At 48.3% G+C, this 23,450-nt stretch overlaps 1 protein-coding gene across 1 annotated transcript in view; it reads right to left on the bottom strand.

The window, feature by feature from the left end:
* Nucleotides 1-23,450, bottom strand: part of Iqsec3 (IQ motif and Sec7 domain ArfGEF 3) — a 92,257-nt gene that overhangs the window by 62,674 nt on the left and 6,133 nt on the right. The window contains exon 2 of the mRNA XM_051203706.1: nt 794-877. Within this exon, the coding sequence (XP_051059663.1) occupies nt 794-877 (84 nt within the window). The remainder of the gene's footprint in view (nt 1-793; nt 878-23,450) is intronic.

The raw sequence follows: 23,450 nt of genomic DNA on the forward strand, positions 1-23,450 counted from the left end.
GGGCCAGGGATATTAAAGATTTAAAGTAATCCCCACGTCTGGCGATTTGAGAAGGGGCCAGAATACGAGTGAAGGACAGACACGTGTGAGAAGAGACATCAGCAGAGACGGAGAGAAGAGCAAAGGCAGAGAGAGGTGACATTAAAACAGCACAAGGTGGGGGGGTGGGGGCGGGGGCGTGGTGCAGGCATGATGACAAGGACCACAAGGAAAGGCCATGGGAGGCGAGGGGGACTGTGGCTGGCCTAGACAGAATGAGGATAGCACAGGGCAGTGACGCCAAGCCCTGCCATGTTACCACTACCCTCCCCCTCCAGTCGTCAGCCAGCTCAGTGAGGGCTGAGGAACCCTTAAAATCAAAGACAGTCTCCTTTTTGGAAGGAGAAAGATTGGAAGGAAGACTGCATCTGCCCGCAGGAGGGCCAGGCAGAGTGCATGGGTTGAGAGCATCCCCTGAGTCCAGCCACCCTGTCACAAGGAATACGCATAAATGCAAAGTCAAATTCACCTCTCTCTCTTTTTTTTTTTTTTTTTTTTTTTTGCCAAGTCCACAATTTACACAAGCAGATCGGAACATGGCTGGGATTGGAGCAATGGGGTACAATGACCTTGAAAAGTGAGAATCCAATCGCTCACTTAGGACCAGAGGAAGGAGAGAGGAATGGGAGGATGGGAAGCAGAGAAAAGCAAACAGACCACACAAGACTAGCAGGAAGCCAAAGCAGCTAGCGTTGGGAACTGGGCTCAGAGAGGAAGGAGGGCGGCAGGGGAGGGAGGAAGGTCCGGATCGCACCTTTGGGAAGCCAGGTCAGAGCAGGCAGGTTTCTGCTCGGTGTCAGCGGCAGGACAGCAGAATTGGTGCAGCACGGTCTCATTCCTGCAAGCAGAGAGGGAGAGAAGGTAAGGCAGGCTGAGCTAGCTCCCAAGACCCCTCAGCATCTCCCTGCTCCCAAACCTGGCTGCCCTCTCCCTGCCCGAAACCCCAGAAACCCCAGGTGACCAAACACTGCTCTGGAGGAGTGTGCAGAGCACATATTCTGTCCATCCAGGCTTTCTCAATTGTTCATGGGACAAATTGAAAGGCTGGTCCTGAGCACAGCCCGCCTGGTTTCCTGCTCTTGTACTGTAGTGTGCGTCCCAGCAGGGGCCCTACCTGTGATTCTCTGTTCATGGAGCTGCCTTTCATCCTAGTTAGTTCTTTCTGACCCTGTTTCTTAGAAGTCCTGCGATGCAGAACAAGGTCTAGACACCTATGACATGAAGACTCTGTACCCATAACAAAGCCTGTCACTCACAATGCCTTTCCAGTTGTCCCCTGAAAGTTCAGGGCTGTCACCAGGATGTCTCATGGGAATGAGGAAGTGGAAGTGTGGGTTCTAGCTGGAACTCTAGGTGGCCAGCTGTATTCATGTTTCACCATTGTGGGCCTCCATCTATTTGCTCTATTGAGACAACTTGCACTGTACTGACGGGGTTGTGATGGGCATGAAGCAGCTCTCAACCCTAGCTGCCTGTTAGAGCCACCAGAGTTTAGAATATACCAGCGCCTAGCTCCCACACTCCGGGGACTCTGAATCATGGGATCTAGCAGAGGTTCAAGTATCAGAGCTCTTTATAAACTCCAGGCTGCCAAGGTCCCTTCCCTGCTAACATGCTGTGATTCTGTTACCCTTACTATAGGTTGAAGTTACCTTGCCCTGTTGCCAACTCTCCCTTATGTCAGAAAATGTCAGTTCTAGAAGGATGCTGGCTCATCTGAGAGAGGGTTTCAGAATTCCTTTAAGTCCAGAGTGCATTGTCTGAATCAAAGCTTTCCTTACAAAGGGGGAACAGTTAAATCACTGTGAACAGAGATTGTCCCACTTCAAAGACCTCCCAGGAGCAGTTTTGGAATCCCAGGCACCTCTAAAGAGTCTCTACCTTCTGACATCAGAGATCTATATAGAGCACAAAGTTCAGCTATGTCTATGAAAAAAGATGGAACGGAAACAAATCTGAAAGAAACAGAACTATAGCTTATGAATTGGGAGATGTTTTGAACAAAACAGAGAACAGGAATGCCATTAAGAAAAAGATATACTGGCACTTCGGTGTATGGGAGCCTGAGGCAGAAGGACCAGTTTGAGGCCAGCCTGGGCTACACAACACACTACTGACTGTCTAGTGCTATGTAGTTGAGACCCTATTGCTATAAAACAATACTATTATAAGTCAAAGGCAATATACTGGGGAGGTGTGTTTTGCCACGTACGGCAGAAGGCGTGAAGACATGGGCTTCTGTGCTTGAGCACTTGGTCTAGCTGATGATGCTGTGTGGGAGGGTTGTTGAACCCTCAGGATAGGAGGCATGGACGACAGAGCTGGGTACCTGGGAGCTCTTTCTGGTTCTGTCATCTTCCTGAGCTTCCAGCATATGAATAAAGCCACACTGCAAATTTACACAGGTTCCCACAACCACGGTCTAAGCTGCTCCAGCCACCATGTCCTCCTGCCATGGTAGACTGTGACCTCTAAAACTGTGAAGCGCGATAAACCTCTCATGCCTCAAATTGCTTTTCTCAGCTCTTCTGCCAACTAATATTCTTCTAACACTGAGCTCCAGTACACTTTCAGTGAAAAGACAAACCCAAGACAGAAAAGTGGAAATAGTCCTGGGCAGAGGGAAAAATCTAAAGAGTCAGCAGATATCTGAAGAGCTATTCTACACAGCTTGTGACCAGGAAAATGCAAATTAATGTAGCACAGAGGTACCATGGCCCATCCATGAGATGGGCAAACACTAACAAGATGGCTAATTCCCAATATTGGTGTTTCTGTGGGAGATAGGGGTGGGTGGCTCTCAGCTCTGCCTGACTAGGTATGAATTCTTATAGCTGCTTGGGGGAATTAAAAAGGAAATGCCTTCTCATCCAGAAATACCACTTCTGGGTTCTTATGCTTACAGGGATGCAAATATTTCTCAGAAAGGTGTTTATTCCAAATGTTTAAGCATTGCTTTTTTGGAAGAAAGAACAGCTAGAAACAATGCAACTCCCCAGGCAGTGAAGAATGGATAAAACTGTGAGGCCTTCATCCATACTTGTAATTATAAGCCTGTCCAAAAGAATCAGCACTTTATCTCTTGGTCTGTAGATGGGGGTCCACACTTATGGCTAAATGAGAACATCTGGTATAAAGTATAGAGTACAATCTAGAAATGGAGACCTCCTCTCCTGAGCGTGTTAGTTTTTTGTCAAGTTGACACAAGCCAGAGTCATCTGGAAAGAGGGGCCCTCAAATTGAGAAAATGCAGGGAAGTCTGTGGGGGCATTTTCTTGATTAATCATTGGTGAGGGAGGGCCCAGGTCACTGTGGGCAGAGCCACACCTGGGCGGGTGGTGCTGGGTTGCACAGAAGAGCAAGCTGAGCAAGCCACAAGAAGCAAGCTGGGACACAGCTCTCCTCTGCTCCTCCATGGTCTGGTTCAGTTCCTGCCTCCAGGTTCCTTTCTGAGTTCCTGTTCTGGCTTCCCTCAATGAAGGACTATGGTGTGGAAGTCTGAGCCAAACAAACCCTTTTTTCAAGTTGCTTTTGCACACAGCAATAGAATGCAAACTAGGACATCCCCCAAATGTAAATCCTACACATGTGTACTTCCTGTTTGATGAGTGCAAACTAAGCTGTTAAGTTCGGCTACTGCAGCAGATGAAGCTGGGGGGAAAAGAGGTCAGAAGTAGAAAGAACAATGCTTGGTGTAACAGTAACCAAAAAAGTCAAATATGAATTTGTGCTTATGCTATTACTGCAAATACATTAAAACCGAATATATACTTAGATGGGAATAGAGAGTGTCAGAAACCAACACAAATACTAATTCCAGGTGTCACATATGGTTTTTATATTGAATCTACTAAGTAAAAAGATATTAGCTATAACCTATGATTATAGATTAATGATTTAACATAGCATTGTAAAAGGTCAAGGGTTGAGGGCATAGCTCAACAAGAGAAGGAGGCTTAGCATGTACCAGACCACAGATTCAATGTCTAATGTGTGCAAAGAATGAATGAAAGGTCAACAAAGAACATATTGGGCTGGGATGGTGGCTCAGTAGTTAGGTTCTCCCCATCCAAGCATGAGGGCCTGAGTTCAGGTGCCCTCCCAGCACTCCTTAAAAGCTATAGTCACCAGTCAGACAGTGGTGGCACATGCCGTTAGTTCCAGCATTCAGGAGGTAGAGGCAGGTGGATCTCTGTGAGTTCAAGGCCAGCCTAATCTACAGAGTGAGTTCCAGGACAGTTAGGACCTTTGCACAGAGAAACCATCTCAAAAAAAAAAAAAAAAAAAAAAAAAAACAAACGAACAAACAAACAAACAAAAAAGGTGTAACCCCACCAGTGCATACAGAAATAGGAGGCTCCCTGAAAACTCCCTGGGCAGCCGGTCAAGGTTCAGTTAGAGAACCTACTTCAAAGAAATGGAAATCTATGGAGAAATATACCCAATGTCAACCTCTGATTTCTAAATGTACATGTGCACACACATGTGAACACATACCCACCTATAGAGAGAGGGATGGAGGAGGAGGAATAATAATGAGGTGGAAAAATACATGTCTGACTCTAACCATTCTGGTGAGGGAAGTCCTTTTTATTTCTCTTATTGGTGGGTGGCTAGTGGCCAGGCAGGAAGAATAGGCAGGGCTACTAAAGAAAAGGAGAATTCTGGGAAGGATAGGCAGGGAGTATTCACCATGTAGCCTGCCAAAGGAGTTAGAGGTCCAGACCCTTCTCTGTTAAGATAAGACCATGTGGAAATACTTAGATTAATAGAAACGGGTTAATAATTAAGACAGAGTTAGCCAATAAGAAGCCCAAGCCACCAGCCAACAGTTTCATAATTAATATGGCATCTGTGTGTTCACTTGGGGCTCTGAAGGGCGTGGAACCTGCCAGAACAAAGAAAGCTCATATTACACTACTTGTTACAGGTGAGAGCTGAGGCCCAGAATGGAGAGACAATGTGTCTAGAATTGTTCTATGACTAGTCTTCTAGTTTCCTTCCCGCAGCTCCTTTTTTGTTTAGTCCACAATGAGTTGGAGGATGTGATCTGTCCCCCTGTCCAAGGTCATGTTCCAAGTCCCCTGATCTGGGCAGGCCCTGGTTTCCATGAAAGGGGGGGCAAAGAAGTCTTTCTCACTAAGATGAGAAGGAATCTGTGAGGGGAAAGGGTCTCTCTCTGTGGCCCTTCCTTCTCTGGAACTCACAGCCCCAGGGTGGTCATGAGGAACACAGCAGACAATTTAGGTTCTACATTAGGGATACTCTACTAACACTCCCCCAAACTTCGGAGAACATAAAAACCACAGGAGATGGAATCTGACACAGCCTGAGACACAATAACCGAATGTTATGTGTCAGGAGCACAGGTCCTTGACCACAAAAGGGACATCAGCAGAAAAGCAGGGAAAGTGTAGATAAAGGGTAAGGTTTGGGTGACCGGGACAGATGGTAGATGATAAGCAAGTGACAGATGACAGAGAAGTCATGATAAAATGTGAAGGAAAAGAATAATTGTGAAAATGGCAATAATAATAATTGTGCTTTATCACTTTATATTATTTGTTGGGTGTGCTTATAAACATTTTACAACACTATTATTCAGTTTTACAAAACCCCAACACAACTTCCTCATGAATCTGTAGAAGAGGAAACTGAGGTGCATTGTGTTGGTGAACTGCCAGTGATATGTCAAGTTTACACGTTTATCTCCTTCCTTATGGCAACTCTTTTTGCCCTGCACTGTAGCTACAGGGAAGAAAGAAGGTAAGTGACTTGCCCAAAGTTATTGTTACAGTGTGAATGTAAAATACCTCTCCCCCCCCCCAGGGCTATGTGTTTGATCACTTTGTTGCCAACTTGGCCCTTGTTGTGGACATCTGCAAACACTTTAGACATAGAGCCCAGCAGGTGGAGAAAAGTCACTCCAGGCAGGCCTGTGAAGACTCTACTCAGTTCTGGTTCTAACCAGAGTTCCCTGCTCCCTGTTTCCTGGCCTGGCTGCAATGTAAGGAACTCTAGCAAGCAATCCCATAGACACCAGCTCAGCTGTTCCTGCCACTACATCCTTCCACTGGAATGATGGGCTGGCCCCTCACCCACTGAAATCACAAGTCAAAATAAGCATTTTCTCTCATAAGTACTTTCTACCAGTCTTTGGTCAGCACAACAGGAAAAGTAGTTACTACAGTTGCAAGGTTGTAGATAAGGTACAGTAGTAAGTGAACAGTCTGGTTCAGGGGCTATGGCCCTGTCCCCTCCCCCTTATTTATAAGGTTTTTTTTTTTTTTTTTTTTTTTTTTTTTTTTTTTTTTTGTGGAAACTGAGATCATCCTATGCCAGGCTGGCTTGTAGGACAGCTTGAAGGCACCATAAGTCCCCACACATGGATCCCAATCTCCATGTCTTCATATGGGTCACTCATCTTTTAAGGCCTCCAAGTTCTCAATAGTTTCATTAGGCCAGCAGCAACATCTGGGCATTTGAGGGCTTTTAAGAAGAGTAAGTACAAAGTACTTAGTAAATAGAAAGGCACTCCATGATAGGGAAGGCCATGTCAGTGGGTCTTTTATTCCTGACCACAGTGCCAAATGCTGACACATTTATACAGCTCCTGGAACTCTCTTACATTTCTAGTATGAAGGCAAAATGGCAGTCTGGCATTTTGTTAAACTCACTCTGGGCATATGTCACTTCAATTGTACTTACCTAAGATAAAAATACATAAGAACACAAAACTATTCATAGCAGCAAATATTCATAGTAGGGGAGAAAAGGAACAGTATAAATGCCCATTTGTCTGCTAAAGGGACAAGCAAATTATAACATATCTGTAGGGTGGGATACACGCTCTGTAAAGAGAAACCAGCCCACATGCCCCAACATGGATGGATTTTCAACATGCTCCAGTAAACCAAGGCCAGTCTAGAAAAGGCAGCGACAGGACCAGACGGAGGGTCTGTGTCAGCCACACGGGAGAGGAAGGACTGACAGGGAAGGAAACATGGGTCATCTGGGGCTATGGAAATGTTCTACATCTTGCTAATGACAGTAGTTACGCAACTTCAGACGGCTGTCGGAGCACATCAGACCATGCCCCTAGATTGCGCTGATTTCATTGTATATAATCACACCCTGGTAGGACTGATTTTAAACGAGAAAAAGACCAAATCTGTGTTCCTCCCTTCTCCCTTCTTATTTTCCCCAAAGGCTTTTAAGCTGTTTCATCTTTAAATCCCCTCCGCCCACAGTCCCAGGTCACTTGCGCATTAACCTCCTTCGCAGCTGTAGGATGAGATGCTGTATTGTCCTGCTTCCTCCTGTTAGATTGCATTTGCAGAGACCAGATGGTTCATTCCTGAGCCAGAGCAGTGCAGGGGCCTGGAAATGGGACACTGAGGAAACTGGGGTGGGATAGTTGAATGGGAGGAATTTGGGAGCTGGGCCAGCGGGCTGAGAGTCCCTGGGATGTATGGCAGACATTACCTGAGCTGCAGAAACACATCTGCTTGCACTCCTATCCTGGGATGGTCTGGTCACCCTAAGCCAGGTTCCTGCCCCTGAATGGTTTGTTTCTCTGGGGATTTGGTTTGACTCTGAATGGAGAATGGGACATCACCAGGAGAGGAACATAAGCCCTGAGTAGGGGCAGACTCTTTATATGACTACAGCTAATAGTCTCTGGAACTCGGCAGAGTAGATGTAGATGTCCTCTGCTCAGCTGTGCCACTCTGACAAGGCACAGCTCCACAGAAGGCCCTGGAAGAGCTCAGCATGGCAAGTGATGACAGCTCTTCCCGGAGCTGGCACTTGTGGCAAAAACAAAAACAAAACAACAACAACAACAACAGTATTTGCTTATTCTCAGGGAATGGTGGCCACCCAGCCAGGTTCAAGTCTCTGTCTGAGCCTGCCAGGAGCTGACATCGTACCTGGGGCCCTACTGCTTTCTCACTTTCCTTTAGGGAGGGTTTTCAGGTCTTTCCACCCCTCAGGGGAAAGATGGGTGATGGAGTCCTGGGTCTGAAGCTTCTGTCTGTCCCCTTTGGCCAAACCTTTCCTGAAAGCACCTTGCAGCTATCAGATGTCCTCATGACGATGAGGTTGGTCCTGTGGTAACCCAGTGTGGGTCTCCAACGGTCACTCCAGGGACAGGGACATCAAAGTTAAGAGTGGAGAAGGAAGATCATAAACCTTGCCCTACACAAGTATGACATGGTCTGTTTAGGCATTAGAGCTGCTTAGCAGGTTTAGTTTGGGAGGAAATTTTTTTCTTTTGTGGGGCAAAACAAACAAACAAATAAAACCAAAGAAGCAACTTGGGAGTCTTACACCTGTCATCTGAACACAACAGCGGTTCTCAACCTCCCTAATGCTGTGACCCTTTAATACAGTTCCTCATGTTGTGGTGTTGTGGTGACCCTCAACCATAAAATTACTTTGTTGTTACTTCATAGCTATAATTTTGCTGCTGTTACTTACGAATTGTAATGTAAATATCTGATATGCATGGTATCTGATATTCAACCCCCAAAGGGGCCAAGACCCACAGGTTTAGAACCATTGCTCTAGAGGATGAGGTAAGAGGATTGCCATGGGTTCACGGCCAGCCTGGACTACCTGGTGAATTCCTGGCCAGAGGAGCTTCAGAGCAAAACTGTCTCAAGAGCCAGCCCCACTGTCTCAAATACAACACCTAAACTTGAGAAAAACATTCTAATCCAGAGTCTTTGATTGCCGCTGCTGAACATAGCTTTGCCTCATTCAGCCCTGCTCTCCCAGAGAGGGGCTGCTTGCAGTGGCCCTCAGCAGCCCGCCTTTCCTCACAGCTTATGGGAAGCCTTGTGGTAACCAGCCCTTCCTAATGTCGCTGTACCCAGTCATGGCAGCTGACAGATGTGTGTATAACAGAGCTCATATGGTATGAGGACCTGAGAACTGAAAGAGGCCAAGCTAAGTTATGACAAGCCACCCTCGTGGGACCTAACCAGCTTTTGTGGGAATTAATCTATTGCTCTGAGACCAGCATTAATCCTTTCAAGCTCAGGACCCAATCACTTCCCATTAAGTTCTTCCTATTAAAGGTCACACTGCCTTCAAATTTTATGTATTGAAATATATTAGGAACCAAGTTATAACATGAATTTAGATAGGGACAAACTACATCCAAACTGTAGCAAAGACTGAACTTCTTTAAAGATTGGTATGTGGAGGAAATGAGTTAGAACACAAAGCATTTGAAGACGAGTTAGCTTCATCAATGGGGGCCTGCTACTGATATGTCTGACTTAGGCCATCCTTTCCCTTCTCCATGTGACTTTGAGGAGCAGGTGTAATGCCCCTTCCACCCCCTGTCCGGCCTCCATCTTTTGTTGGCCTTCAAGGTTGGTAGTATCCTAGGCTGTTCTGTTTTAGCACATAAACTTGCTTATATCTCCTATCACAAACCCATGATTTCTCTGAGTCAATGCTTGCCTGCCCTCTTTCCTTCCTTCCTTCTTTCCTTCCTTCCTTCCTTCCTTCCTTCCTTCCTGTTTTCCATCCTTCTTCAGCCAGCTCCCAGAAGAGTCAATGCTGGGTGAGCCCCCTTCCATTTTGCTCTCTTGCCCACCCGCTGGATTCTGGGGTCTTCCTCAGACCCTCAGCAGCACCTCCCCGGGGAGATTCCCATGTATTCCATTGCCCAAATGAGAGAACTTTCCAGTTTCCAGTGGACTCAGCTCTGGCAGGACTCAGTGGCCAAAGGCTCCTAGAGGCCCCATTCGTGGTCTCTTTCCATGGTAGAGAAGTGAACTAATTTGCTTGCTGCTCCTTTTAGAAATGGTAATAAGAAGTAACCAGCACCATGCTGGGAGGAAATCCAAGCAGCTGCTCCACTGAGAGGCCCATGAAGAAAGGAACCACCAAGAAGCCTCATGTGCCAGGCATTTGATGACCATCCTAAAGACAAGCTTGCAGCCTCAGCCTGGCCTCTCCAGTGCAGACTACGTGGAGTAGAAAAGAACTGTCTCCGATACGCCCCGGGCACGTTGCAGATTTCTTAGTAGAGACTTCACTGCATACTGAGTTTGGGGCTGGGTTTTAAGACTCACAGCATGAGTGTGGCTGTGTGCCTCCAGTCATTCCAGTTCCTCTCTGTGATGCTATGAGGGAGACACCCATTCATGCAGAAAGATTTCACAGAGGCCTCATCTCAAATCCTCGCAGAAGGCCTGGTTCCCAGAACAGCAGTCGGCTGTAGATTTGGGGAGACCTGACTCGTCTTCTTCCTGCCATGCTTTGGACGTGCAAGCAGATTCTCAGCCCTCTTTAGCCTGCGTTGCTCAGCCGCTAAAGAGACACCACCAGAAGCACGTACCTGCGAGCTCTCAGTGGCCCTCCTGATGACTAGCAGGCAGCAACATCCATTTCCCTGGTGCATTGCTGGTGTTTATATGCATCTCACAGCTCCCTACACTAGAATGAGCTTTCCAGAACCACTCCTGTGGCCACTTCATTTCTACATCCGGTACAGGACATGGCCTGGCACATGATAGAACAGTCACGGCTTGTCACCGAATCCATAAATAAATCCTTGTTCCTAAGGGGCTGGAAAGCAATGGGGAATCGAGCGTGCACACACAAAAAAACACATACATACATGCAAATAAAGGCAACTGTGTGTGCCATAGACATATGGATCTATTCATCACTGCCACCCAAGGTGCTAGGCATACAATCCCTTTTCATACATCACCTCAGCATATCCCTCACTTCACACCCATCTGGAAGGCTTTGGGGGAGATTCACCCAGAACAGAAAGTCAGTTTGCAACTTGAGTGGGCCCAAAGGCTTCAGCTCCTTTTCCTCTCCACTCTAGCCTCCCCACCCCAACACCAAAAGACCGGAGCTCATGCTGCCTTCTCTCTTTCTACTTTGCAAGCCCAGCCAGTTAGTTGTCCTGCTCAAGATCCGGTTTAATCTGACAGTGGCTAGGTGGCCTCCTGGGGCCAGGCTGGCAGCACCACAGGAGTTACAGAGCTGAGCCTTCCCTGAGTCTCACCAGCTTCCCTCAGGAGATATCTCTTCATTCCTTGGTGGACTTGAGCCTGACTGCTGAGCAAAGGCGACTCAGTAGGATGGATCAAGGCCATCAGGCCTGTGCTGGCTCCAGAGGAGGCTGCCTCCTGCTGGGTGCTGCTATTCAAATCAGAGCAGCACAAACCACAAATTAGCCTTCTTCAGTTGTGGGCATGCAGTGTCTGGAATGGTCAGAGCGAGTCTGGGCAATGATGAGGGCTGCATTTGTGCAGCGTTCCTGCCTCACAGTCATTTCTGAATGTCCTAAGAAGAGTTCCATGACTTATGTATACTTAATAGTGAAGCCTGGTTAATATATTATGTTAATAACTATAATTATGCATTGGTGTCACTTAGGTGATGGGAAACTAAAGCTAAGGGGGGCCTGATGACCTCCGAGGACCCACAGCTAAGTCTTCTGTGTCTCTTGCATTACTTCACACTGCCTCTGGTGTCCCTCACACTCCATTCCTCTACTCTAGGCATCTGTAGGGGTCAGGGTGAGTGGCTTCCGAACTGTGAATATAAGAGCCTTGGTTATGCCTTCTAAAGCAAAAGCTTTAGAATTAGACAAAAACATTGGACCTCATCCAGCCAATACCTGTCTCATAGCTTTAACCAGACTCTAAGCACTAACTCTTCTCATGGTATGCATGCAACTCGTAGGCTCATGGAATACCCACTTTCTTCTTCTGATGGATGGGCCCAAACCTAATATTCAACACACTTTTGCACACCTGCTTGAGCAAACAAATACACACACACACACACACACACACACCTTTCTTGGTGCCCAGCACATCCATGTTCAAACTCCTTAAATGCATTCCTGACTTCACACACACATCAGGGTACCCATAAAAATGCAGAGCTTTTATTCAAACTTCTAGCCACTCAAACCTATGTATGCACAATCTTGCACACAGAAGCATATCCACATACATACACTCTCTCCCTTACATACACACTCACTCTTGGACATGCACATTTATGCACATTTTACATACATCACTGAAGGTGTACACGTTACCTGTATGCATGTATACTGAGGTCAGGCCAAGGATGTTTGGTCAACTACATGAACCCTCCTGGCCATACAGACCATGGACTTAAAAGTTCTGTGATGACCTGTAAAACTACCATCCTGTGGCTACATCTGGGTGGCATTTGCCAGTCCTGTAGCCTAGTCCTGGGTGGCACGAAAGAGATAAGCAGGCCAATGGCCAAGCTCACAACTATGACAACATGAACAACTGTTATAAGGACATTTGGAGCCACTAGCTTTTTTGTCCCTGGGCATTGGTTTATGTCTCAGACTAGGCTTTGCTTGAGGAAGAGACAGTCTTGCCTAAGACGGGGATGGCTGTATCAGGATTTAACAGGCTGCCACTTGTGTGCAGAGCCAAAAGATGGCTCTTCCTTTCCTCTATGGCCTTGGGTAGGTCACCCTAATCTCTCTGCCTATCAAATCCTGCCTCTTCGGAACAGGGATAATGCATCATTCCCACCATGGCTTTGTGGATAAACGAGGCGATAAATGCCCATAACTGGCATGTGCAACAGAAATTAAATATACCAAACTGAATATGGAATAGCAGTGTGTGCCCTTTCTGTTTGGCTCTTAGCCCTCGGGCTGTTTAATGGGTGAGTGGATGACATCATCCCTCTGCTCAGGGACCCCTGGCTTCCCATCAGTCTTAGACCCTGGAAAGCCCTTTCTGTCCCCAGCTCTACCCACCTCTTTTGCTGTCACCTATCTAGGTCTCCCTACCCTCCTTCCCTTCTTGTTTTCTTAGAATACCTGATTTTCTTTTGGGGGGGAAGGGGTTCCAGACAGGGTTTCTCTCTGAAACAGTCCTGGATGTCCCAGGACTCACTCTGTAGATCAGGCTGACCTCAAAATCACAGAGATTCTCCAGTCTTTGCCTCCTGAGTGCTGGGAGTAAAGGTGTCTGCCACCACTGCCCAACAGCATGATTTCTTATAGCTCTGGGGTCTTCGCATGGCCTTATCTCCCTATAGAAAGGTGTTTGTGCAGACTCAAGCCCACACATCCCAATGCTGGCAACCAAGATCAGTCCCTATTTTCCTATTGGTTTTAATTTTTCTCTGCTCATATATCTTCTCCTTAGGGAAATCTTGCCTATTGTACCTCTCCTCCCAGTCACTCTTCTGCTTTTCTTTTAGTTCTTATGAGCGTAGATGGCAAATCCACAAGTTTCCTTATTGTGTTGTGCATCTCCTCACTATGGGGAGATGCACACATACACAATGCCGGGGCTTTTGATTTGTCTGTGACTCCCCAGTGCCAATGAATGCAGCAATGCCTAGCATGCAGGAGCTGCTCGACAGATATGATCTATGTCAGTAGACATCTGACTCCTCCCAGCGGAGCATAAATACAGTTGTCCATCCCCAGCGGAAGCACCCTCTGCTCCCTCTCTCCACTCACCACACCTATGCAGCAATGCACTGGGTTTCTAGCCTTTCTGTACAGCGTGAGCATGAAATGCGGAACTGTGTGCTGGCAAATGAATGCATTGGGCTGATCTAGCCTAATGGTTTGTAAGCAGAGTTGGGCATCAGAATCTGAGGGCTTAGTCTGAAGCCCTGATGGCTGCCTCACTCCTACCACCGCTCCCTGGTGATCAGGGACAAACACCCAGGCAGGCACATTTGGTAAAGCCTTCTCTGGGACCCTTGGATGCATGTGACTGCAGTCATCCCTAGGAGGGAGAAGAGAGGCTATGAACAGCACAGAGACACTGCCTGGGCTCTGAAGAGCAACCCCATGTGCCCTGGGTTGTGGAATGAGCCTACTCATTATGCTTTGCTAGGACACAGTGAGAGCAAAGCTTCAGGGCATTACACAGTGCCCACCCCGGGGCAAGTGCATGCTCACATTTCCTGCGCACTTGCAGTGATTAAACAATTATTTTCCTCCAGGAATCTTTGCCGATTGCCTTGCGGTGCTTAGGTTAGGAGTTTTCCTGCAGTGGGTGGCCAGTCCATGAAGCTGGCTGGCATGCCGCTGAATAGAGTATGCTTTCTTTCCTCCATTGTAAAGAACAGCCCCCTTATCACCCCAGTTTTCACCACTCTTCATGGCAAAATTCATCAAAGAGACTTCTTCAGACACTTTACGCAATCCTCTACATTCTATCTCCCTTTATACTTCTCGCTGGGGAAACTTCAAACACTGCTGGCTAATCTATATCCCTATATTTCTGTGGAATATTTTTAAAACAAACCCCAGAAATAATATCACTTTATTCAGCATGTATTTCTAACAGGTAAGAACTTTTAAAAGATATAATAACAGTATCATTATCACACCTACATAAATTAAGGGTAATTCTCTAATCTCCCCTAATACCTTGTCTGTATGTAAATTTCCCTGGTTGCCTTAAAAATGTCTTTTCCTGTTGCTTCATTTAAACCAGGAAGTCAGGTCCACACAGTGGGTTTACTTTCTCTTAAGCCCTGTTCCTTCCTCCCTCAAGCCCACCCTAATCACTCTTTCCACTATCCTCCCCCTTTCAAGGTCACGATTGCTTAAATACTGCTGAAGGCATTGGGCAGTTCCTCCTTGTCCTCCTATGCATGGGCAATGCCATTAGTGAGGGCACGGGCATGCCGGCAGTGACAGCCTCTGCTGCGATTCCTGGGTTTGCCAAGCTTTTCTCATCTACCTTTGGCCACCGCATCTCAGCTCCTTCCCCGCCTCCCAGCACTGGTGTGTGTGTTTACCCCACCCCTTGTCATTATTCACCAGTGTTGTTCAGGGTTTCTAGCTCACCCAGAGGCCCACTCAACGGCCCTGGCAAGTGTCTGCTGGGTCTCTCCACCTTCACTGTCTGGATTTCAACACCTGCCCTTCTGATGACTTTGGCTCAGCCCTTGAACTCATCCCCAACCTCTCTCTCTCTCTCTCTCTGTGTGTGTGTGGGGGGGGGGGCACATGTTGTAAGGTTGGGTTTAAGAAGACCAGGCTGCAATGCCGTTTGGGGGTGAGAGGGTAGGAGAGTTACTAATGCCATAGACTGTTAGCACAGAGGGACTCTGAAGAGATTTCAGCACCTCCAGACCAACTGAGGTTTCTGAGGAAAGGGAAGACCCAATGCCACACAATAACTCACATGACTACAGTAAGGTTGCCTGTGATTCCCCTCCCCCCCTCATGCAACCCTTTGTCACCCCAGAGTCACAGCAGTGCCTGGAGAGGGGCTGCGGGGACTTGGACCATCTGTGAGACAGTGGCTCCTGGCCTAAAGCATGTAATCTCTCAGGACGGACAGATGGACAGACAGACTACTTACTCCTCAGCTCATCACCACTTTGCTGCCTCAGTCTTGGCTGCCACCATGCTCTTCTTGCGTTCTCCAGTGTATCCTCAACTCTGCATTCAAAGCCCTCTTTAAGGATTCTACTCAAAACTGCCCTATGGGTCCATTTTTCTTAACTTCACAATAGGCCTTAATTCCCTGGATAAGAAACACTAGTGCTGACTGCAGGAGAGCTCTTCATTATGTGTGCTGCATTGAGCACTGCAGGATTCTCCACAGGGCCCTGGCCCACTCACGGTTGGCACAGACATATCTTCCCGAAAGTCTGCCAGCCACTCTGAGTTCTGGAATGTTCCCATGCATTTCCAAACTACCTGGTGGACCAGAATCCCAGGTGAGACTCTCTTACCAGATCGGCTACACCCCTGCACCCTTCCACCTTCCCTCCCTACACCCCACTTGGATGATTGGTCAACTTGACACAGTTTAGGTTCACTTGGGAATGGAGTTTCAGTGACAGATTGTTTAGATCAGATTGGCCTGTGTGGTGGTTTGAAAGAAAACCCACTCCAAAGGGAGTCCTACTATTAGGAGGCGAGGCCTTATTGGAGGAACTGTCACTTTGGGGGGGGGGCGGGCTTTGCTGTCTCTTTTGCTCAAGATTCCCTCAGTGTGACTGTCGGTTGGCCTCCTGTTGCCTCTGAGTCAAGATGTAGGACTCAGCTCCAGCACCACATCTGCCTGCACGCCGCCATGCTCCCTCCCCCCCCCCATGATGATAATGGACAGAATTGTTGAAACTGTGAGCCCCTTCAGTTAAATGCTTTCCTTTATAAGAGTTTCCGTGGCCATGGTGTCTCTTCACAGCAATACAACCCTGACTAAGACAGCCTGTGAGGGATCGTCATGATTTCCCACCTCAGTTAAAGGCAGGAAGACCACTGTTGGGTGACACCATTCCCTAGGCAGAGGATTTTGCACTCTGTAGGACTGGACAAGGTAAGCTAAACACAAGTATACACATATTGATTCATTCCCCTCCGTTTCTTGACTGTGGATGGAATGTGAGGAGCTGCTTCTTGCTGTCTGGACTTCCACAATGGTGGAATGTAGCCAGGAACTGTGAGCTGAAATAAACCCTGGCTCTCCTGGGTTGCTTTCGCCAGGGTATTTTTATCACAGCACCAGAGACTGAGACACTCACCAAGCTCTCTCTCTTCCCCAGGCTGTGCTCCTTGTGCACCTAGGCTCTTGTCTAGCTGAAACCACCACGCTGTCTTGCTCTGGGCTGTACCCCAGGGAGCCCAGACCCTGCATCCTTTCCTCCAGGTCCTCCTTGCTTGTGGGGACTTCCCAGCACCTGTTCATGCCCACTTTTTACCAGCCAGGCCCTCTTCTCTACTTGCCTTTCTTCCAGAGCAGCTCAGCTAACCCATCAGATACATCATTTTATTTGGGGGGACCTGCCAGCTTCCTGGAGGGGTCTGGTAATTTTCTGCTCGCTTCTGTATCTCCATGCCTGGAGTAGCAATTGGAACTTTGTAGACACTTATCACATGGGCGAACAAATGAATGCAGACAGTGTGGAAATGTGTCTTTAGAGAAGGGAGCTACTTTCTGTGAGACCTTTGTTTGCTTTCTCAGCCCCAGGAGACCTTCTGAAGGAGGAGGTGCTTCAGGAGTCATCTTTGGCCTGCTTGGGAGATTATAACAGCGACCTTGACAGCAAACGGGGTCCCAGAGAACAAAGGCATGCTAAGCCTGAGTTTTCTTTTCACCGGAGAAACATTCTCCCTGGATCTTCAATTGCAATTTACCAATGTTCATAGCATGGGAGGGCATTTCAAATGGAGCCCCTCAATAATGTCTGCCTGTTTCCCAATCCTCTTGCTAACAGGAAAGCATACCCCAAATGAATACACAGAGGCAGGCTGCCCAGAACCTGCCTTCCAAAACTACCAGAAGGCACTGAGGAACCTAGATTCATGGCCATGCAATGTGCTGAGCAGCTATCGAAGGCAGCTCTTTTGATACCAAATGTGTGTGTATGTGTATGTGTGTGTGTGGGGGGGAATCGAAGTACAGAACAGCAGTTATTTACTACAATTTGTGTAAAAAGAACTATGTACATCCAAGTGCTTGGATTTACCCACAAAATCAGTAGAAAGATAAGAAAATTGTTCACACTGGGTGCTGGAGAGTGGGGGGGGGCAAGGTGAGGTGGAGGTAAGTGGTTTTATTATAAAGTGAATGGGGGGAGAGGGATGATTCTTCATCAAACAGTGTGTATACATCCTAACTTTTTTTTTTTTTTGCTATATCAATGTGCTTGAATATACTTGAAAAGAATACATTTTAAAAATTAATTAAAGGCCATATTTAGATTTGATGAAATGCAAGTCAACAGGGCTGTGTGAAAAAGTCCACAAGCATTGGCCGAGGGGGCAGCGATGGGACAAAAGCTCCTTGCACAAGTCGAGGTGGCTCGAAGCTACAGAGCGAGTACCCGGCACCTCGGTGGGGCTGGATGGTTGTCTGCTGCGAAGGGCTAGGAAAGTCAGTGGGTTCCATGCTCACAGCCCAAGCTTAGTAGTTCCCAGGCTGTGTGGCGTTGGAACAGAGGCTGGGGAGGAGCCTGCTGGTGCCTAGGCTGTGTGCCCATGTGCTCTGGCTTTCAGGCTTGCTCAATGTTCTGCAGTGGCGCGTGGTGGCTGAACCAAGTCAGAGTCAGCTCAAAGTCACATGTAGCAGGAAGTTCTAGGATAGAATCATTCTGAAAGATGAGAGTAATGGTGTGGATTGAGGGGTGAGGTGGGCTGGAAGGCACGGTGGGGAGGGATAAGCTGGCCTCAAATATTTGAAGGGCTGTCAAATATAAAAGGGAGGGATGGAGAAGTCCTGTTCCGAGCCTTCCAGATTATTCGGGAGGTGTTGGGTCAAGCACTTGTTCTTGCCACTAGAAGGGTCCCCGATTAAGAGGAAGTAATAACCACATTCGGAGTCCTCACCAGGTTATGGCTGGCCTGTCACATCACCACTCCCCTTCAAAAGGAAGTACCAGGGCTGTGCCCAGTTAGTAAACCACCGAGTCAAGATTCTCTGCCCTGCTCCATGGTCACCTAACATTTAAGGCCCAGCCAGGAGGCTCTTTGGAATTCTGAGACTGCAAATCTGCCAAAGCCAAATATAGGAAGACGGTTGGGACTCTTCTGCAGGCATGTTGGGCATAAGAAGACTGTGTGTGCATGTGTGTGTGTATGATGAACAGAAATCAGCTTTGGTGACACTAACCTCATCCAAGACCCTGTCAACTCCTTCACTTCCATTCTCCAAAGAGAATCCCCAGGCAGGCCTGGGCCAGACTCAGGAGGTCAGGCAAGGGCACCCTGGCCCCACACTCACAGCAGGTCCTAAGGAGGGTGGGCCACCTTGCAGTGGTGGAAGGGGTGGGTTGTGAAGGGGGAGTAGTGTAAGTATGGGGCCGGGTGGGGTGTGAATGTGGGTGGGGGAGGGAGAGAAGGCTGGCAGGTCAGGGGTTGGGGGAGGGAATGAAAGCATGGGCCAACATCTGGGGCAGTGGAGGCTCTACCGGCTGGGGGGTCGGGGCGTGGGCGGCGCACAGGGGAGGACAACGCTTCTCCCACGCGTGTGACTCAGCAGCGGGCGCGCGCTCGGTGGCGGGGGCGCGCGGCTTTCCCGAGCCTGGGGTGCCCGCCCCCGCGAGGGAGCGTGACGCCATCGGCGTGCAGAGGGGGCGCGTGGGCCGGGAGATTCTGTGCTGTTCGTCAGCAACTCGCCAGCCGCCCACACTCCGAGTCCATCCTCCGCTCTCGCCCCCAGCCGGGAGTTCCTGGAGTGGGATGGAGGAGGAAGGATTCTCCCCATGCAGGCGGTGGCAGCAGTCTCTAGGCTCGGGAGGGAGGCTGACCGACTGACTGCAGGGCCCACCTCCTGCTGCTCCTTGCTGGCCGCAGGGGGCCCAGTGGAAATTTCCAGGGTTCTTAGCTCTGAAAGCCTCTTCCGGGATTTCCCCTTCATCCCACCCTCTGAGGCTCTGCTGCCAGAGTCCCCCTACTTCCAGAGAGCATTTAGTCTCGCTCAGGCTCCCTTCCCAGGGTCTTCAGATGTCTTTCAAGCAACTCACTAAGGGTTCTGCTTCATTATTCTTGCTGACCTGAGGATGTGAGTCCGGGGAGGAAATGAGTGGCCCAGTGGAGTTAGAGGGAAATCCAGACAAGGGGAGAGGTTGCTGCAAGGCTGAAACTGGGTCTGTGAGGGACAACAGACCAGCAGCAGCAGTCTTGGCAGCAGGGTCAGAATCCAGTTGCTTAAAAAGATAATGATGTCAATCTTCTGCCTCTACCTGGGTCCAGAAGTCCTGGTGAGGACGTTTCCTCTCTCTCTCTCTCTCTCTCTCTCTCTCTCTCTCTCTCTCTCTCTCTCTCTCTCTCTCTGTGTGTGTGTGTGTGTGTGTGTGTATTGGTGAAATAGTCAAGGATGCAAGGCAGGGCCTCTTGTATACAGAGACTGTACAAAGGAAATCCTGATGCTAGCTAGACCCAACCAAACAATTCCACAACTGCTTTGCAGTTTTTGTTTCTGCTGTTTTTAAATAATCATTGTGTTACATTTTAGGACTGATTGAAAATTGTGGTAGATTGGAACCATTCATCGAAGAAAAAATTACGGAGTTCCCTGCCTTGCCAGGGATGGGAGTGTATCCCTGACTGCTGGAAGCAGGAGGCTGATTTAACCTGGCAAGTTCAAGCAGAAGCAGCTAGTGCCAGGCCCTGGACACAGGACAGCAGGCAGGGAGTCTGCAGAGAAAACCACTGCAGATTTCTCTCCATTGCATTTCGCAGTACTGTAACATCGGAACTCTGTATCTCTACAGAGAACTCCTGGGGCACAGCTCGGCCAAAGCACTATGCAATTTCTAGGGGACATTCCTCCCAGAGGCTCACTTTTCTGAGATCCTAGAAATCCTGCCTTTCCCAGATAGAATACTGGTGACAGCAGGGTGGGTGTGGACATTCAGTTTGGCAGAGGATTACCGAGGTGCAATGGTAAACAACTAGCTAGCCAAGAGAGATGAAGCTTGCCACAAAGAGAAGGAAGAAAGAAAAAAAAAAACTGGGGTTCTGATAGTATGAATTGACCAAATAGGCCTCACTGGGCACAGGGGTGAGTAGGGATGAGAGCTGCCTCATTGCTAGACCTGTATAGCCCTGGGTGCACCTTCAAGCCCATTTCAGTAACACACTCACCTGGTGTCACACCCACACCCACACCATGTGCACACCCACCACCCTCCTTTGGAATCTTAACATGACCCAGGAAATAGTTGGAGACATGCCTGGCTGAGAAGCAGGACTAGAGGCCTGGCAGCCTGGGGGCTGGTTCCAATTGTTCCCGAGGCAGAGTGGTGATCCCCATCCCATATCCTAACTCTGTTCTCCCTCTGCTTCCTTCCCTCTCGCTGGGGTGAAGGATGGAACCTAGAGCTTCGCGTGTGCCTTCTGCCAAGAGCCTCCCAGAGCTAAGGCCATGCATGATTCAAGACTCCATTCCAAAGTCACTTTTCTAATGCTCTTTCAACTTGCCAAGGGTATGTGTGTGACTAAGACACATTAGAGTGCTTTCTCTTGCTCTGTTATCAGTGTGTTTCCTAGGCGAGGGCACTAGTCAGAGGCTGGGAATGGAAGTGGAGGTGAACTCTCCTTGCTCATACATAGAAATAGTGGGTTCCCTTAGGGATGGACACATTCTTCCACTTTCCACTGTTCAGCCTGAATCGTTGAGCCCCCAGACCTGCTCTCTGAATATGCTCAGATGGGACAAAGTCAGCTCAGTGTTGTTGGGCTAATGGTGTACCTCAGGGAGAGGAAGTTGTCTTCTAGTTAGTTCTTCCTCATCCCTGACACGGTCCCTTCTCTCCATCAACTCCAGAATCTAAGAGCCCTCTTGGCTGTGTGCTCACTGGCTTCACTTATTTATTTTTCAGCCAGCATTCCCTCATCGGGTACTGGCTCAGTGCCAAGCTCCGCTTTCATCTCCCACATCCTTGAGTTCATGGACCATCAGCCCCTGGTGCTGGTAGTCCGTATGTACTTTCCACTTTATAGCCATGTCTGATGTGGCCACGGGACATTCTGCCACCCCAAACGTTATCATGAGATCTTTGAAAAGAGCAAGAGCTTCCCCAGCACCCCGAGGCTTCTTCAGCCCTCACTTTGTGATCTTTTCAGCACAGAAGAGGCTCACAGGGGAGGGAGGCTGTCCTCTGGATGAGGCTCACAGGGGAGGGAGGCTGTCCTCTACAACCCACATAACAGTTACTTTTCTGTGCTTCTATACTAATCCCCCTGTGGGCGAGCTTTGTCTTTCCCCTTACTCCTCTTCTCAAGAGGTCTCAATTTAAAAAAGAAATTAGTGGAAATAAGGATACGGTAAGATTCTCAACAGCTTCCTTTCTGGACCCCGTGTGCCCCCGAGCCTCCTGCCTTGGTCTTCAGTCAAGCAGTGCTGTCAGGCACTGCCCTGAGAATTGTCCACAAACACATTTCTCTGTGGACGTGGGGAAGACTAATAAAGCTGCATGGATGGTTTTTATCTAGTCCTGAAAGTGGCATTTTTACCAAGAGAGATAACCCTGAAGTGCTCAAAATAATCTATAGAACTGTGGCATAGGGAAGACATTCTGGAGAGTGACCGTGGATCTGCACCCTACTCCGGCTCTCTGAACCTGGGTAGGTAGCCAAGTTTGCTCTCAAGCACCATGGAATCATCCTTGGGGTCTTCTAATCCAACTACCACGGAGTATCAGAGGAACAGGGTGACGAGTTAGAGCTCTAAACCTAGTCTTGAGACTAACTAGTTTGGAAGCCCCAGTCACTTCCCCCTCATACTTGCATTTTCTCTTGCAGAAGGAGATGTCTGGACCAGGTGGCCTTAAAGCATCCTTCTAGTTCTGACATTTGCTTAATTTCCAAGAGGTATTCATGAAGTCCTTTTGTCCCTGCAGCTCTGGGCAAGATGGAATAGCCTGATGGCAGCATAAAGCACAGGAACCTTCTCTGGGAAGAGACTTGGGAAGGCTGCCTGCACACCCTCTGTCTAGAGCAGTCAGCACGGGGAAAGGCCAGGTAACACTCAGCACAGCATTGCTTTTAGTTACATAACCCTCCTGATTCTAGCAAACAACAACAACAAAACGGTCTGTTCTCATAACTCTAATACACACAGGCAAATGCATTTACACCCAAGTACACACACACATTTGCACACACACACACACACACACACACACACACACACACAGAGTACATTTCTTTGCTAATGGTGGTTTTGTAGCCACAAGCACTTGTGAAAATCTGAGAAACTCTTCATGTGTTTCCTTTTTTCCAAAAGTGTCTTATTTAAGAAAAATTACCAGAAAGATGACTTGTATCTTTTAGCTCTGGACTGAGATAGTAGGGTCCCCTCAGTCCCCTCCCATCATTTCAGTTAGCATCATATGGGCTTCTTCTCTTTTTGATCTCTCCCTGTATTCTCTCCCCCTTTGCATAGTGAAGGTCCACCGTTCATCCCCATCTGCAGATGGGACTCCCCACTGGGCTTGCTTTTTATGAACATGGAAGCTGTTTCCCAAGGTTGTACTGTATCCTCCTCACTGGCCACTATTGTCCCTGTGGGTCACTTTGCCTTTTCCCTGTGGCTTCCCATTTTGGGGGAAAATGTCACAGAGTTCCTTCTTCTCACCAGAGGGTAAGGTAATAACTCACATGTCTTTCATATCCTTAAGAGAAAGGCAAATAATTTTATCGTGCTGCAGGAGAGCTTGCAGTTGGAGATGCACTTTCCAGCTGTGTAGCTGTCACATCTCATAGAGCTCACAAGCCATGGTGACTTTGTCCTGCCTGGCTACATGGCAAGGTCAAGCCTACAAGTCACAGCTCTGGAATAGTTGGGACGAGTGTTGTCTGGTGGTGGGGGAATGAAAGAACAAGGTCCAAAGGTGACCTAACAGACCAGAAGGGACCCTAGTGATTTTAGTCTGCTGCTGCT

This window comes from Phodopus roborovskii, unplaced genomic scaffold (genome assembly GCF_943737965.1).
Source record: "Phodopus roborovskii unplaced genomic scaffold, PHOROB, whole genome shotgun sequence".
Taxonomy (NCBI): Eukaryota; Metazoa; Chordata; class Mammalia; order Rodentia; family Cricetidae; genus Phodopus; species Phodopus roborovskii.